Raw genomic sequence first — 15,161 nt, forward strand, 5'->3', positions numbered from 1 at the left:
CCAGTCCTTATTAGAGTGCTCAACTTTAAAATGAACAATGACCACCTGGTATGCTAAACACATTCCTAATTATTGTTCCAAAGGCAAATAGATGTAGCTGATGCGGATATATTGTATCATTCAACTGTGTGGATCCTTTGTGATGCGTGAATCATGGATCTGGGCTGTGTTCTGTTCCATTCAGTCTGCGTGCTGGAAGAACGATCCCAATCAAGGCTACAGCCTTTCCCCCCAGTAACTGGATAATTTGCAGCAGGTTTTTTTTCCATGTCAGAAAAATAAGAGAGTGATGACCTGAAAATCCATGCAGGCAGAACTAGATTTGTGTTACATTTCATGGGGACGCAAATCCACCCCAGATCATTATCACCCACTGAAGTATTAGAGACATATATTGGCACAAACAGTAGCACTACTGGCCTGTGAAATTCATTAGGAGATTTTATGTCAATATAATGCATTCACTTTACTATTTATCTGTAGCCGACTACATTCAAAACAGGCTGTTGCCTTAGAATTCTGCCTTATTCGCAAACACATATATACTCTATTACTTACTATTGAAAAACATGGGTTTGAATTAGGCCACAAGCGATGGGACAGCTCTCCAAGTGACATTAATAGCAGCTTATTTTGTGGGGTAAGGCAACTAAAGGAAGTAGTTTAAAAGCCCCCAGATAGCTTCATATTACTGTAAGATTACTTGTTGTTGTTGTTGTTTAATCGTTTAGTCGTGTCCAACTCTTTGTGACCCCATGGACCAGAGCACGCCAGGCACTCCTGTCTTCCACTGCCTCCTGCAGAATCCTCCAAACATGGAGACTGAACAAAAATATGCAATATGAGTTAATATATAAATGTTGGAGTAAAAGTGTTTGAGATACTTTAGATAATAACAGATATAGAAGCTTCAATTTACAAACTGGCTATTTTGGCATAACCTTTAATTTCAATTGTTTTTTCACTACTTGATTAGCAAAATAATGTGGAATATATAATGAAATTTCAAGAAGCATGTTTAAATTAGCTTGTTAATCAATATTAACACTTTTTAGCTTCTTCCTCCAACAGAGAAAATACAAATATTGAAGAAAAAATGAGCAATCTTACTTCCATTTCAACGTTTCTGCTGTGGGAATTCTCAGATGTACGAGAACTACAGATCTTATATTTCTTTCTGTTCTTAGGATTGTACTTGACTACCATGACTGGGAATCTCCTCATTATTGCTGCAATAGTGCTAGACCATCACCTCCATACACCAATGTACTTTTTCCTAACTAATTTGGCAATGATGGACATGGGCTCTGCTTCTGTCATGATGCCCAAATCATTAGCCAATTCCATCATGAACAGCAGGTCGATTTCTTACTCTGGGTGTGTGGCCCAGGTTTTCTTCTATATGTTCTTTGTAGCAGCAGATTTTGCCATTCTAACAGTAATGGCACATGATCGCTATGTTGCCATCTGCAACCCATTACAGTATGAGACAATTATGCACAAAGGAGCTTGTATTCAGATGACCATCATTGTGTTGATTGCTAGTCTTCTGTATGCCATGTTACACGCTTGTAGCACTTTTGCAATGACCTTCTGTTCAAATGACGTCCATCAGTTCTTCTGTGAAGTTCCAACATTACTGAAGCTCTCTTGCTCTAATATCTACCTTGTCGAAGTAGGGGTTATTGTGTTAGGGTGTTGCCTGGGACTAGGATGCTTCATGTTCATTATCATAACATACATGCAGCTGTTTGCTACAGTGCGCAGAATTCCTTCAGTACATGGTCAGAAAAAAGCCCTCTCCACTTGCCTTCCCCACCTCACTGTTGTCTCTTTGTTTATGGGCACTGCGCTCTTTGCCTATGCAAGGCCTCCCACTAATGCTTCTTCTGACCTGGATATAACTTTTGCTGTGATTTATACTGTAATTCCTCCCATGTTGAATCCATTCATCTACAGCATGAGAAACAAAGAAATCAAGACTGCTTTGTGGAAACTCTTAGATTATGGGCATTCTTCTAAAAATATATTTTGAGTTTTTAAAAATGGGATTGTATATTCAATGTGAATGTTTTGATACACAGTTTTTAACCTAGCACTAGAACCTTGGGGTGGACATTTGCTTTGCATGTAGGAAGTTCCTGCTGTAACCCCTGACATCTGCAGGTGGAGGAATGAATGATTCCATATCTCAAGCCATAGGGAGCCACTACCAATCAATGTCAACAATATTGACCTAAATGGACAATGGGCTGATTCAGTGTAAAATAACTTACTGTGTTGCTCACTTTGCAATGCAAATAGTCTTATAATTTATTCACCTTATTCTCCATGCCATTCATTGCCATTTGTTCATCCTCTTCACCCTTCTCCCCCCAAACAATGTTTTACTTACCAGTGATACCAATTAGATATAACTGTTTCAGAAAATACTATTTCCAATGCCTTTAGGAGAGAAATGAAAGTTGAAAAGCATAAAATGTATGTCCCCAAAATAATTATCAATTTTATTATATTTTTGCTTGCCACTCCAACTTCTGAGTGGTGTGAGATTCCAGGGGTTCCTGGAATTTACCCAGGGTTCATGTTTCCTTTGGAATGAGGGACAACAGAGACTGTTGTGTCTTTATGATATATGCTTCATTTACACATATATACAACTTGTGCCTACATTGGAGGGTTTCAAAGCATTAAGACTCCAAAAAGGTTGGTGTGTACTATCCATCATACAACTTCAGTTAGAAATACTTCAGTCAGTTTCTGCACTAACTGAGGCTTCTGAAGGGCAGCCCTATGTATAATGCAATACCACAATTCAACATGGATTGCTATGGAAATCTATCTCTATCTAGAAATGGCTACAGTATTTGAATATTGCAAAATAAATAGACATGGATTTCACCACACGTGTGATCATTTTTCATGTATTGACGCACATGTTGTATCTGTTATTTCTTTGTGTCTGCTACCAAAGGACTACCAACATGTACCTGAGGAGTGTGATCAGTTGTGCTTACTCTTGGGAGTAAGATCTCAAGATGGCAAAACAGTCTTAAAATAACTCTCCCTGCCATGTCTGCTGGCACTAATACCTGATGCAACCTTTAGCGACCATTATTCTCACATATGCAATCTTTTTAAAATGGGTAAAACAGCTACCTCTTCAGTGGTAAGTTCCACAGGAAGATTGAAAGAAGATGCATGGGCTCTCACATATGAACTGCATTTTACCTTAAAACAGCTGGAGGGGAAACTGAATTTCACAATTAAAGGTACTGTATTTCAAAATGATGTAAGGGGGTTCAGTAGTTTCATATTACTTTTATGCAATCTCAAGGTGTTTGCCAATTTGTTTGTCTTCTGGTCTTCTATCAGTTCTCAAGGGGTCTCATACATACATACTTGAAACAATGAAGCCATCACTACACTGCTCTACTTTTAAAAATGTGTAGTTTCTTTCTAACTGGATCATCATTTTGTTAGGCTGGGTCCAGACTTGGTAACACTTGGAATAGACCATTGATTTCAGCAGGTCTCCTGCAAGTAGGACTAAATATGGATCCAGCCCAGTATGTTTCATATTTGTGAATTCTGGTACACCACATTTAATGGGAAACTGTGGCTAAAAAGGCAGCACAGTTATAAATGATGGTATAAATATTTTATTATTCCTGTAACAGCAACAACCAAAGCAAAATCCCCTACCACACTGAAACCCAACCCTATCCCCCACTGAATGACTGAGGTTAGGACAGAATCTTACTACACAACGGGATGGTAGACTAGCTCTTAGGAGGTCCAGGGCAGATCACATAGCACAAAGCAGCTCTGTGATCAGAGCAAGCAGCCCCAAGCATTGATTTTCACCATTACATATCTTTTGAAATCTGTTCATGAAAGGAGTCAATTGAAGTGGGGTTGTGGGAATAAAGGCTGCTCACTGAAAAGTCACCACTCAGCTGAGAAACAGCCCATTCATTCACAACAAAAATGTGCTTAGGAGTTTCCACACTAGCAATGAAAGCAGATGCACGATGACGTGAGAACTTTCTGAGCATGACCAGCACCAAGTCCACAATAAACTGCCACGTGGAAGCACACCTTGTGATATGCATCAAACAAGGGTGTGATTAGTTGTTTTGTTCCTCCTCCTGCACTACTGTTCCCTTACTCCTGTGTAGGTCTGAGCTAAAATGGTACAAATCTCTCTCTCCCCCCCCCCCCCATGAAAATTACTGTAAAAATGATGTGGTGTATCTGAGGTGGGAAACTGGAGCCAGTGCATCCAAATCAGTTTGTGGTGAGGGTTGGAGGAAGGCAACATCTCTCTGCATCATGGAGGCTGGTGGCTGATGTGTTGTCATTTCCTATGCTGCACTCTGTTGCATAAGTTTTAGAAATAAACCTAGGGTTGCCCAGTTGCACTGTTTTCCATCTATCCCAGTGGGGACAATGGGGGAGGTGGACTACTCCACTTTATTCTTAGAAAAGGCTTGCAAGGTAGGTTAGGCTTCATGGAGAATGCAGATTCCCCCCCCCCTGCAGAATTGCCCTTGAACCAATGTTCTCCTTTAACCATTTTAGCCATGACCATTCATTATTTCATTAGACTATTGAACTAAAGCAGTGGTTCTCAAACTTTTTTCTTTGGGCTCCCTTTTAAACTACATCTATTCCACAACCCTACAATGAGTAACTTCTTCCATCCTTCCATCCTTCTCCCTGACATCTGCATGTCCACCCAAACATCAGAAAAGAAGCATGTAGTTTTGTGCATGTATTCGGTGCACCTTAATCAGAACCCTTCATGATTGGGGCCACAACTGTGTGGTGAGCTCTTACACACATATAAATGTGTGAACATAGGTTTCCCTTTCTGATGTTCCACTGAATGCATAACTGTAAGCAAAGTGTGGAGGGGATAGTCTCACGCCATTCTGCACACATTTGCAAGAGATGTAGAGGCAGGACTGGCAGCAACAGCAGCAGATATGGTCTATGCCTATGATAATGTTTTATTCTCTTGTTAATTATGTTGTTTTAAAGGTGCATTTTATATTTGACTTCATTTAGCAATGTTTTCTTTTGAAATGTTTAAGTTCTTTTGTTAACTTGATTTGTGTTAAATATGTATTCTGTAGTTGACTTCCTTTGTAATGTTTTATTTTGAAAGCTTTAAGGTTAATCATGTTGCCTTGACTATATACAGTGGTACCTCGGATTAAAAATTTAATTCGTTCCGGAGATCTATTCTTCACTTGAAACTGTTCTTAACCTGAGACACCACATTAGCTAATGGGGCTTCCCGCTGCCACCGTGCCACCGTGCCACTGTGCGATTTCTGTTCTTATCCTGAAGCAAAGTTCTTAACCTGAGGTACTATTTCTGGGTTAGCGGAGTCTGTAACCTGAAGCGTCTGTAACCTGAGATACCACTGTATTTGACTTTCTTCAGAAATGTTTTATTTTGGATTGTTTTATTTGATGTTTTAATGTGCTGTAAAGCACTCTGAGATTTTTTTCTTTAAACTATAAAGCGGTATAGAAAATGATGATGATGATGATAAAAATAAAAATAAAAATAAAAAGAATGGGCACAGATACTCTCAGGACAATATCCATGCTGGGATAGCTCAGTTGGTAAACCTGAGACTCTTAAACTCAGTCATGGGTTTGAGCTCCATGTTGGGTAAAAGATACTTGCATTGCAGGGGGTTGGGGTCCCTTCCAACTCTACAATTCTATTGTTCTATAGTTCTAAAACTGAGGGAGCAAAAGGGCCATCACAACATTTGCCTATTAATCAGTTAAGCAAAGAATACCATTAGATTTGGTTATTAGATAAAAGGCACTGTGATTAAATCTAACTGGTTATCAATATTTGTACCCTAACAATCCTTATCTTCTTCCTTGTACAGGTAGCATGTTGATAAGCCCTATGAACAAAATGCACAATCTTACTTTTCTGCTGCTGGGATTCTCAGACATTTGAGAACTACAGATCTTACACTTCTTTGTGTTCCTAGCATTATACATGACAGCAATCATAGGGAACCTGCTCATTGTTGCTGCAATTGTCCTTGATCACCACCTTCACACACCCATGTACTTCTTTCTACTGAATTTGGCTATGCTGGATGTTGGAACAATTTCTGTCATGGTACCCAAATCAATGGCTATTTCCCTCTTAAACAGCAGGTATATTTCATATTTTGGATGCGTTGCTCAAGTTTTCTTTTTATATTTATTTGGAACATCAGATTTTGCTCTGCTAACTATCATGGCACATGATCGCTATGTTGCTATTTGCAACCCACTCCACTATGAGACAATTATGCACAAAGGAGCCTGCATACAGATGGTAGCCATTGGGTGGATTGTAGGCCTTCTTGCTGCCATATTGCATGCTGGCAGCACCTTTGCCAACACCTTCTGTTCTAATGCTGTCAATCAGTTCTTCTGTGAAATCCCAAAATTATTGAAGCTCTCCTGCTCTGACTTTTACTTAGTTGAAGTTGGGCTTCTTGTTCTAACCTTTAGTATAGGAACAGGTTGTTTCATATTCATCATCATAACATATATGCAGATCTTTTCCGCAGTGCTCAGAATCCCTTCTGTTCAGGGTCAGAAAAAACTCCTCTCCACTTGCCTTCCTCACCTCACGGTTGTATCTGTGCTTATATTCACTGGGATCTTTGCTTATGCAAAGCCTCCAAATGACGCTTCTTCTGATCTCGATATTGCTTTTGCTGGAATATATACCATTATTCCTCCCACACTGAATCCATTCATCTACAGCATGAGAAACAAAGACATCAAGACTGCATTGTGGAAACTCTTAGATTTGGGGCCTTCTAAAACTCAATTTAGAGTTCTCTAAAAATTCAATTCTATACCCTTCAATGTCTGAACATTTTAATATGCAATTTTTTAACCCAGAATTATAACCTTTGATAAAATAAATCCTTTGAATTCTAACGGCATGGGAAGGAATTGTTTCCTGTTTCAAGCCCAAGAGAGCCACTGAAATAATAATAATAATAATAATAATAATAATAATAATAATAATAATAATTTATTATTTGTACCCCGCCCATCTGGCTGGGTTTCCCCAGCCACTCTGGGCGGCTTCCAACAAAGATGAAAAATACACTGAAATGTCACATATTAAAAACCTCCCTGAACAGGGCTGCCTTCAGATGTCTTCTGAATGTCAGGTAGTTGTTTATCGCTTTGACATCTGATGGGAGGGCATTCCACAGGGCGGGCGCCACTACCGAGAAGGCCCTCTGCCTGGTTCCCTGTAACTTGGCCTCTCGCAGTGAGGGAACCGCCAGAAGGCCCTCGGAGCTGAACCTCAGTGTCCGGGCAGAACAATGGGGGAGGAGACGCTCCTTCAGATATACTGGACCGAGGCCATTTAGGGCTTTAAAGGTCAGCACCAACACTTTGAATTGTGCTCGGAAACGTACTGGGAGCCAATGTAGGTCTTTCAAGACCGGTGTTATATGGTCTCGGCGGGCGCTCCCAGTCACCAGTCCAGCTGCCGCATTCTGGATTAGTTGTAGTTTCCGGGTCACCTTCAAAGGTAGCCCCACGTAGAGCGCATTGCAGTAGTCCAAGCGGGAGATAACCAGAGCATGTACCACTCTGGCGAGACAGTCTGCAGGCAGATAAGGTCTCAGCCTACGTACCAGATGGAGCTGGTAAACAGCTGCCCTGGAACAGATTTGACCTGTGCCTCCATGGACAGCTGTGACTCCAAAATGACTCCCAGGCTGCACACCTGGTCCTTCAGGGGCACAATTACCCCATTCAGGACCAGGGAATCCTCCACACCTGCCCGCCTCCTGTCCCCCAAAAACAGTACTTCTGTCTTGTCAGGATTCAACCTCAATCTGTTAGCCGCCATCCATCCTCCAACCGCTTCCAGACACTCACACAGGACCTTCACCGCCTTCACTGGTTCTGATTTAAAAGAGAGATAGAGCTGGGTATCATCTGCATACTGATGAACACCCAGCCCAAACTTCCTGATGATCTCTCCCAGTGGCTGCATGTAAATGTTGAAAAGCATGGGGGAGAGGACAGAACCCTGAGGCACCCCACAAGTGAGAGCCCAGGGGTCTGAACACTAATCCCCCACCACCACTTTCTGAACACGGCCCAGGAGGAAGGAGCGGAACCACTGTATGACAGTGCCCCTAGCTCCCAGCCCCTCAAGACGGTCCAGAAGGATGTTATGGTCGATGGTATCAAACGCCGCTGAGAGATCCAGCAGAACTAGGAAACAGCTCTCACCTTTGTCCCTAGCCCGCCGGAGATCATCAACCAGTGCGACCAAGGCAGTTTCAGTCCCATGATGAGGCCTGCATCCCGACTGGAAGGGATCCAAATGGTCCGCTTCTTCCAGGCATGCCTGGAGTTGTTCGGCCACCGCTCGCTCAATCACCTTGCCCAAGAATGGAAGATTTGAAACTGGGCGATAGTTGGCCATCGTGGCCGCATCTAAAGATGGTTTTTTAAGAAGCGGTTTAATAACCGCCTCTTTCAGCGGGTCTGGGAAGGCTCCCTCACGGAGGGAAGCGTTCACCACCCCACGAAGCCCATCGCCCAGTCCTTCCAGGCTAGCTTTTATAAGCCAGGATGGGCAAGGATCCAGGAGACAGGTGGTTGGCTTCACTCGTCCAAGCAGCCTGTCCACATCCTCGGAGGTAACAGATTGGAATTGATCCCACACAACCTGACCAGACAGGACTCTAGCACTCTCCCGCCCCGGCCCTGCTCCCACAGTGGAGTCTACCTCTTCCCGAATCTGAGTGATTTTATCTGCAAAAAAATTTGCAAAATCATTGCAGGAGAACATGTGGCCCGTACTGGGCCCCGATGTTACAGGTGGTTCCGCTAAATCGTGAACCACCTGAAAGAGTCTCCTGCTGCTGTTTTCTGCAGATGCAATAGAGGTGGTGAAGAAAGTCTTCTTCACCGTCGCTATCGCCACTTGGTAGGCTTGACGTTGAGCTCTAACCTGTGTCCGGTCAGATTCGGAATGAGTTATCCGCCACCGGCGCTCTAGCCGTCTCAACGATTGTTTCATTGCCCTCAGATCCGTGGAAAACCACGGGGCTCTCTGGGCTCCATGCAATCGGAGAGGGCGCTTCGGAGCCAAACAGTCAATAGCCCTGGTTAACTCCACATTCCAGCGGGCCACCAGGGAATCGGCTGAAAGGCCATCAACATGGGATAAAGCATCCCCTACCACTCTCTGGAAACCATTTGGATCCATTAAGTGGCGGGGACGGACCATCCAAATCGGTCCCACCTCCCTGCAGAGGGGATGGGTCGCAGAGAAGTCCAGTTGCACCAGGAAGTGATCTGACCATGGCACTTCTTTCGTTTCGCTTTTACTTAGTGTCAGATCACCAACACCCATAGAGGTAAACACCAGGTCCAAGGCTATGGGTTGGGCCAGACTTATTCAGGGACAGCCCCATGGAGGCCATGCTTTCCACGAAGTCCTGAGCGGCCCCTTGTAAGGTCGTGTCGGCATGGATGTTAAAATCCCCTAGGACAACCAAGCTAGGTGTCTCCAGGAGAATATCCGCCACGACCTGAAGCAGCTCGGGCAGGGAATCCTCAGTGCAGCGGGGAGGTCGGTACACCAAAAGGAATCCTGTACTGCCCATATTGCCCAACTTCCAGAACATGCACTCGGAAAATTGGGTCTTCCCAATAGGATGCCTGGTGCAAACTAATGACTTCCTAAAAATCACTGCAACCCCCCCTCCCCGCCCACATGACCTGGGTTGCTGTGCATAAGAGAAACCTGGTGGACAAGCAGCGGCAAGGACAGGCCCATCTGCTTCATCCAACCAAGTCTCTGTTACACATGCCAGGTCAAGTCCTCCATCCATGATCAAGTCATGGATGGCAGTGGTCTTATGAATCATTGACCTGGCATTGCACAGCAACACTTTCAGGTCATGTGGGTATCCCTTGCTGATTCTAGTATCCATCCAGTCAGGACCAGACCCGGAGGCAGGGATAGTCCTCAGACAACGACTAAACCTGCCTCCTCTGTAATGACATGGTCTGGTCTTAGCGTAACTCCTCCTCCTACCCGTGATCACTGAGATCGGTTGTCCCAGTGCATTCCCCCCTGTGAAACATGTCCCAGCCATTTTGTTGGCTGGGACCAACTCCCCAGCAGCCCTGACCCCTCCCCTTAAGAACAAAAGAACACCTTTAAAAAAAACAAAACAACACAAATAAAACAATACAAACAAAAAACAATAAAAATTACAAAAAAACATAAAATCAAACAAATTCCCAGGCCCAATAAACATCCACCCCACCCCCACCCACCCCCACATACAAAAAATTCAAAATAAAATTTTAAAAACATTTTAAAAGCACTCTGCACCCCTCCAGCAGTAACAGCAACTGTCCTAGTGAGGCCCGTCAGGCCCTGCCCTGGGCCAGGTGGTAAGTGGCAGGAAGGAGCAGGGCCCCATACACTCACACAGGAGAGTCCTCCTGGGCAGCGGAGTGCAGCAGTCCTTATGAGGCCATTGTAGGCATTACAGAGCTAAATGGACAAATATTCTCATTCAGAATATTGCAGTTTCGGTATGTTAATATTTGGCTCTGCAATTTTTTACCTTGAACTATAAGCTTTTGGTAGAACATCTGCTTTGCATGTTGATAATCCCTGACATCTCCAGGGATGGATCATCTGCTTTGGATACAGAAGGTTCTCAATTTAACCCTGACATCTCCAGATAGAGGCAGGAATGATGCCCTGTCTGAAGAGAGTTTACCGTGCTCCTAATTCTGTGATACATATTTCCCTCCCACCCGCTTTCCCCACAAAATTCTCCGTGTCATTCATTGTCATTTCACCCTATTTTTTAAATTGTTTATTTCACTTACAACTGACATAAATACAGCCAACCTGCCATTTACAGATTTTCAATATGTGCTCAACCTCACAAAAGTGCATCACACTGAACCCAGAAGTGACCTAAAAATGTCACAGAAAGGGGTAGAATGATGTGTTTACAGGCTTTTTCAATGATGTTTCAAATATACATTATTTCGCTTGAACTCGTGGTGCCTTGGAACGTAACCCCCACTTAATGGGGGTTGCCTATATAGAACAATCAAAGGTAACGAATATTCATTCTAAAAAGAAAAAGTGTTGAAAACGTGTAATTTCCCATCAGAATTTTCAGTTTTACTGTAGTGTAGACAGAATCAGACATTTTGGTTGTGAACATTCTAAATTATAAAACTTTTTTTGATAAAATAATATATGATGTTGCAATCTTCCTTCTCTTATTTTGATAATATTCATTGCTAGAAACATTTCCCTTGCCCATAAGTCACCCTGGAGACTGCCTCTCTCTCTGGAGTTGTTAGGATCCACCTCTGGCTCAGTCCATTGGGATTTCTTTCCACTAAATAGTGCCATTCACTGCTCTAAGAGATACTGCTGTCAAAAACCCAGCCACCCTTGCAGTTACTTTCAGGCTAACATAATTAACAGAAAGCTAAAACATTATCTTAAAGATTTCAAAATAAAACATTACCAAAGGAAATCAAATGCAAAATGCACATTTAAAACAGCACAATTAGGAAGATAATATTATCATAGATACCACTCTCTCTGTATCCAGTATCCAGTATCCAGTAACTAGTTGTAATTGCACACTCTAACCACATGTGTGACAATGTGCATTCCCTGATGAACCAATTTATCATAGTTGATTCTTCCATGAAATAATCCATCATGGAATGTGGTATTCTGCCCCCACACCCCATTTGAACACACTCTCACCTTCGCATATTTCCAGCACTTTTAATACAGGTAGTCCAGTTTGCACATTATGTTCAAATATGCAAACATTATCAACTAACTAACTAACTAACTAACTAACTAACTAACTAACTAACTAAATCATACCCTCACAGCAAGCTCATGAAGTACAGTAGACTGAGAGGCAGTGACAGGCCTAAAGCCACTCAGTGAGTTTCATGGCTGGGTTTAACCTTGGTCTCTCAGGTTGTAGTCCACTTACACCTTTTTACATCTTTTGGAAAAAAAGATGTAGAAGTGAATAAGCTGGGTGAAGGGGATATTTTCCTATTGGTCTGGAAATTTATTGGGTTTCTTGTTAGCAGTCCTATGTAGCACTTTTAAGATTCACCAATTCAGTTTGCTAACCTGTACATACTTATCACAGCTCATTGGCCACTTGTTCATGACATTTTACAAGTCTCACTAGGTCCAGTGAGCACCAACTGCCACTGACAGAGCTTGTTATATTCAAAACTATATTATGTATGGATCAAAGAGAGGTAGCTGGTTTCCACAGTAGATATAACACATTTGATCACTGTGTTGTTTTTCCTTATCTTATTCAAAAGTATGCTAGCAACAAACAAACAAAACCCTGGGTGCTGTATTAATTGGGCTCACTCTCATTTGCCTTTGATTCCATTAACCAACAGTGTCCATGGCTGAGGTTAGAGGAATAGTTATATGCCCAGCCACAGAGGCCCTGCCCCCAGGGAGCCTAGCTGACTGGTGAGAAGAATGAATAGACATGACAATTGTACTGGGATTAAAAGGCCACAGTTTTATTAATTTCAGATGTAGGTAAACCTTGGCATAGGCATTGGGCATCTATCCCCCGTGGGGAACCGAGGCATGACCGGGTCCTGGTTGGGAGGAAGGGTCCATAGCAAAACATTCCTCCCCCTCCTCCTCCTCCTCCTTCTTCAGGGCAGTTTAGAGATGGGGCAGCCCAAACATTTGGGGAGGGGGTTTCTATGGCCTGCTGGCCAACCGCTTCTGGCTCTATATGGACAGAGACTCCCCCCTCAAGACCCCTTTAATGGGGTACCCTGTAAATGCTGCTGCTGGTAGGGGGGGTGTATCACCCATCCACCCCTCCAGGTCAGAAAATAGACTAAAGGATTCCGCCAAAGCACTAACCCGCCAAAATTGCGACTAGTTCTATGGGGAAGGCAAAACCTGACAATCAGGGAAAATTCCTTCCCAGCTCCGAAAAACAGCAACCATTAAGGAATCATAGGAAAGCCCACTAAGCTGGATAGGAAAAGGTTAGAAGAAAAGCAGTAAAACAATAGCAATGCAAAAGGGTGGGCAGGGTTGGTGACACCACAAGGCTGACTTGGCTGCAGTGAGTTGCGTCGGCCTGATTATAAGTCCAGGGAGTGGACCTGAGTGAAGCCTGCAAAAGCTTCACCCCCCCCAACCACCGTGGATTGGCAAGATGCTCTGCGGTGGCTAGGGAGGAACCCAACAGTCAGGGCAACATGGCGAGGCTCCAGGGGCTTAGGGAGACACCATGGTGGGCCACAACTGTGGAAGAAGGGTAAGTGGCCATTGTCACTTCACTGGATAAATGTTATACTCTAGCTCTCCTCTGATCCTTGCACTAAAATTTTGCATGGACTTGTGGACTTCCTTTCAGATTCAATAGTTTTCCTAAGGGGTGTAAAACAAGATTGATTTTGTGCCCCACTCTTGTATAATTTCTACATACTTTTTTTTCTACTGTGAATGTAGAAGCAGTAACTTTCAACAATGTTTTCAGATCAGCTGTGCTGGACTCTTGGGAGTAAGATCCCAAGATGACAAATAAGACTTTAAAAAATGATCCTTCCCATGTCTACTGTTGCTAATTTAGTGACTTTTATCCTCACCTATGCAGTCTATTTAAAGGAGAGGGGGGGGGGAAGTTACACGTACTGTGGCAAGTGCAGCAAGAACGCTGAAAGAGCTTAGTTGAGAAGATGCATGGATTCTGACATCTTTATCGTATCGTATCCTAAAGTAGCTGGAGAGGAAATTGAATCTTATCATTAAAGGTATTTTAAAACAATTTAAGGTGATTTGGTAGTTTCCTTTTACTCTGATGTAATCTAGATGTGTCTATCAGCATTTTATTTTCTTCTCATCTTTCAATTTTAAAGGAGTCTTAAAGGTAAAGGGACCATTAGGGGTTGCGACACTCATCTCGCTTTATTGGCCAAGGGAGCCGGCATACAGCTTCCGGGTCATGTGGCCAACATGACTAAGCCGCTTCTGGCGAACCAGAGCAGCGCATGGATACGCCGTTTACCTTCCCGCCGGAGCGGTACCTATTTATCTATTTGCACTTTGAAGTGCTTTTGAACTGCTAGGTTGGCAGGAGTAGGGATTGAGCAACAGGAGCTCACCCCGCTGTGGGGATTCGAACCACCGACCTTCTGATCGGCAAGTCCTAGGCTCTGTGGTTTAACCCACAGCACCACCCGCATCCCAAAGGGGTGTATCATTCAACTGTGTGGTCCGTTTGTGATGTGTGTATGATGGAACTGGGCTGTGTTCTGTTCCAATCAGTCTGTGTGTTGGAAGAAAGATCCCGATCAAGGCCACAGCTTTTTCCCCAGTAACTGGATAATTTGCAGCAGGTTTTTCCCCCCATGTCAGAAAAACAAAAGTGATGACATGAAAATTCATGGTGGCAGAACTAGATTTGTGTTACATTTCATGGGGACACAAATATACCCCAGATCATTATCACCCACTGAAGTATTAGAGACATATATTGGCACAAACAGTAGCACTACCAGCCTGTGAAATTCATCAGGAGATTTTATGTCAGGGGTCAGCAAACTTTTTCAGCAGGGGGGCGGTCCACTCTCCCTCAGACATTGGGGGGGGGGGGTGGACTATATTTTGAAAATAAATACAGAATGAATAAATTCCTATGCCCCACAAATAATCCAGAGATGCATTTTAATTAAAAGGACACATTCTACTCATGTAAAACACACTGATTCTCGGACTGTCTGTGGGCCGGATTTAGAAGGCGATTGGGCCAGATCTGACCCCCATGCCTTAGTTTGCCTACCCATGTTTTATGTCAATATAATACATTCAATTTAATATTTATCTGTAGCAGACTACATTCAAAATAGGCTGTTACACTGTTACATTAGAATTCTGTCTTATTTGCAAACACATGTATACTCTGTTACTTAGTTCTGAAAAACCAGGAGCACCTATAACTGAGGATAGCAGTTTGTTATAGTTTCCAATTTCAATACCTGACATTTCCATATATATAAATATGAGAATGAAAGATT

The 15,161-nt window shown here is 43.1% G+C and overlaps 1 protein-coding gene and 1 pseudogene across 2 annotated transcripts; both read left to right on the forward strand.

The window, feature by feature from the left end:
• Positions 1–1,096: 1,096 nt before the first annotated feature.
• LOC310829635 (olfactory receptor 14I1-like) lies at positions 1,097–2,035 on the forward strand (the record flags this gene model as incomplete). Its single annotated transcript, XM_083708347.1, has 1 exon — positions 1,097–2,035. The coding sequence occupies one exon, from the start codon at positions 1,097–1,099 to the stop codon at positions 2,033–2,035; it is 939 nt and encodes a 312-aa protein (XP_083564473.1).
• A 3,911-nt stretch (positions 2,036–5,946) lies between these two features.
• Positions 5,947–6,879, forward strand: LOC310829654 (olfactory receptor 14A16-like; annotated as a pseudogene). Its single transcript has one exon. The product of its transcript is annotated as an olfactory receptor 14A16-like (transcript).
• Positions 6,880–15,161: the final 8,282 nt, after the last annotated feature.

The sequence above is a fragment of the Podarcis gaigeae genome, assembly GCF_964106915.1.
Source record: "Podarcis gaigeae genome assembly, chromosome: 13".
NCBI classification, from domain to species: Eukaryota; Metazoa; Chordata; class Lepidosauria; order Squamata; family Lacertidae; genus Podarcis; species Podarcis gaigeae.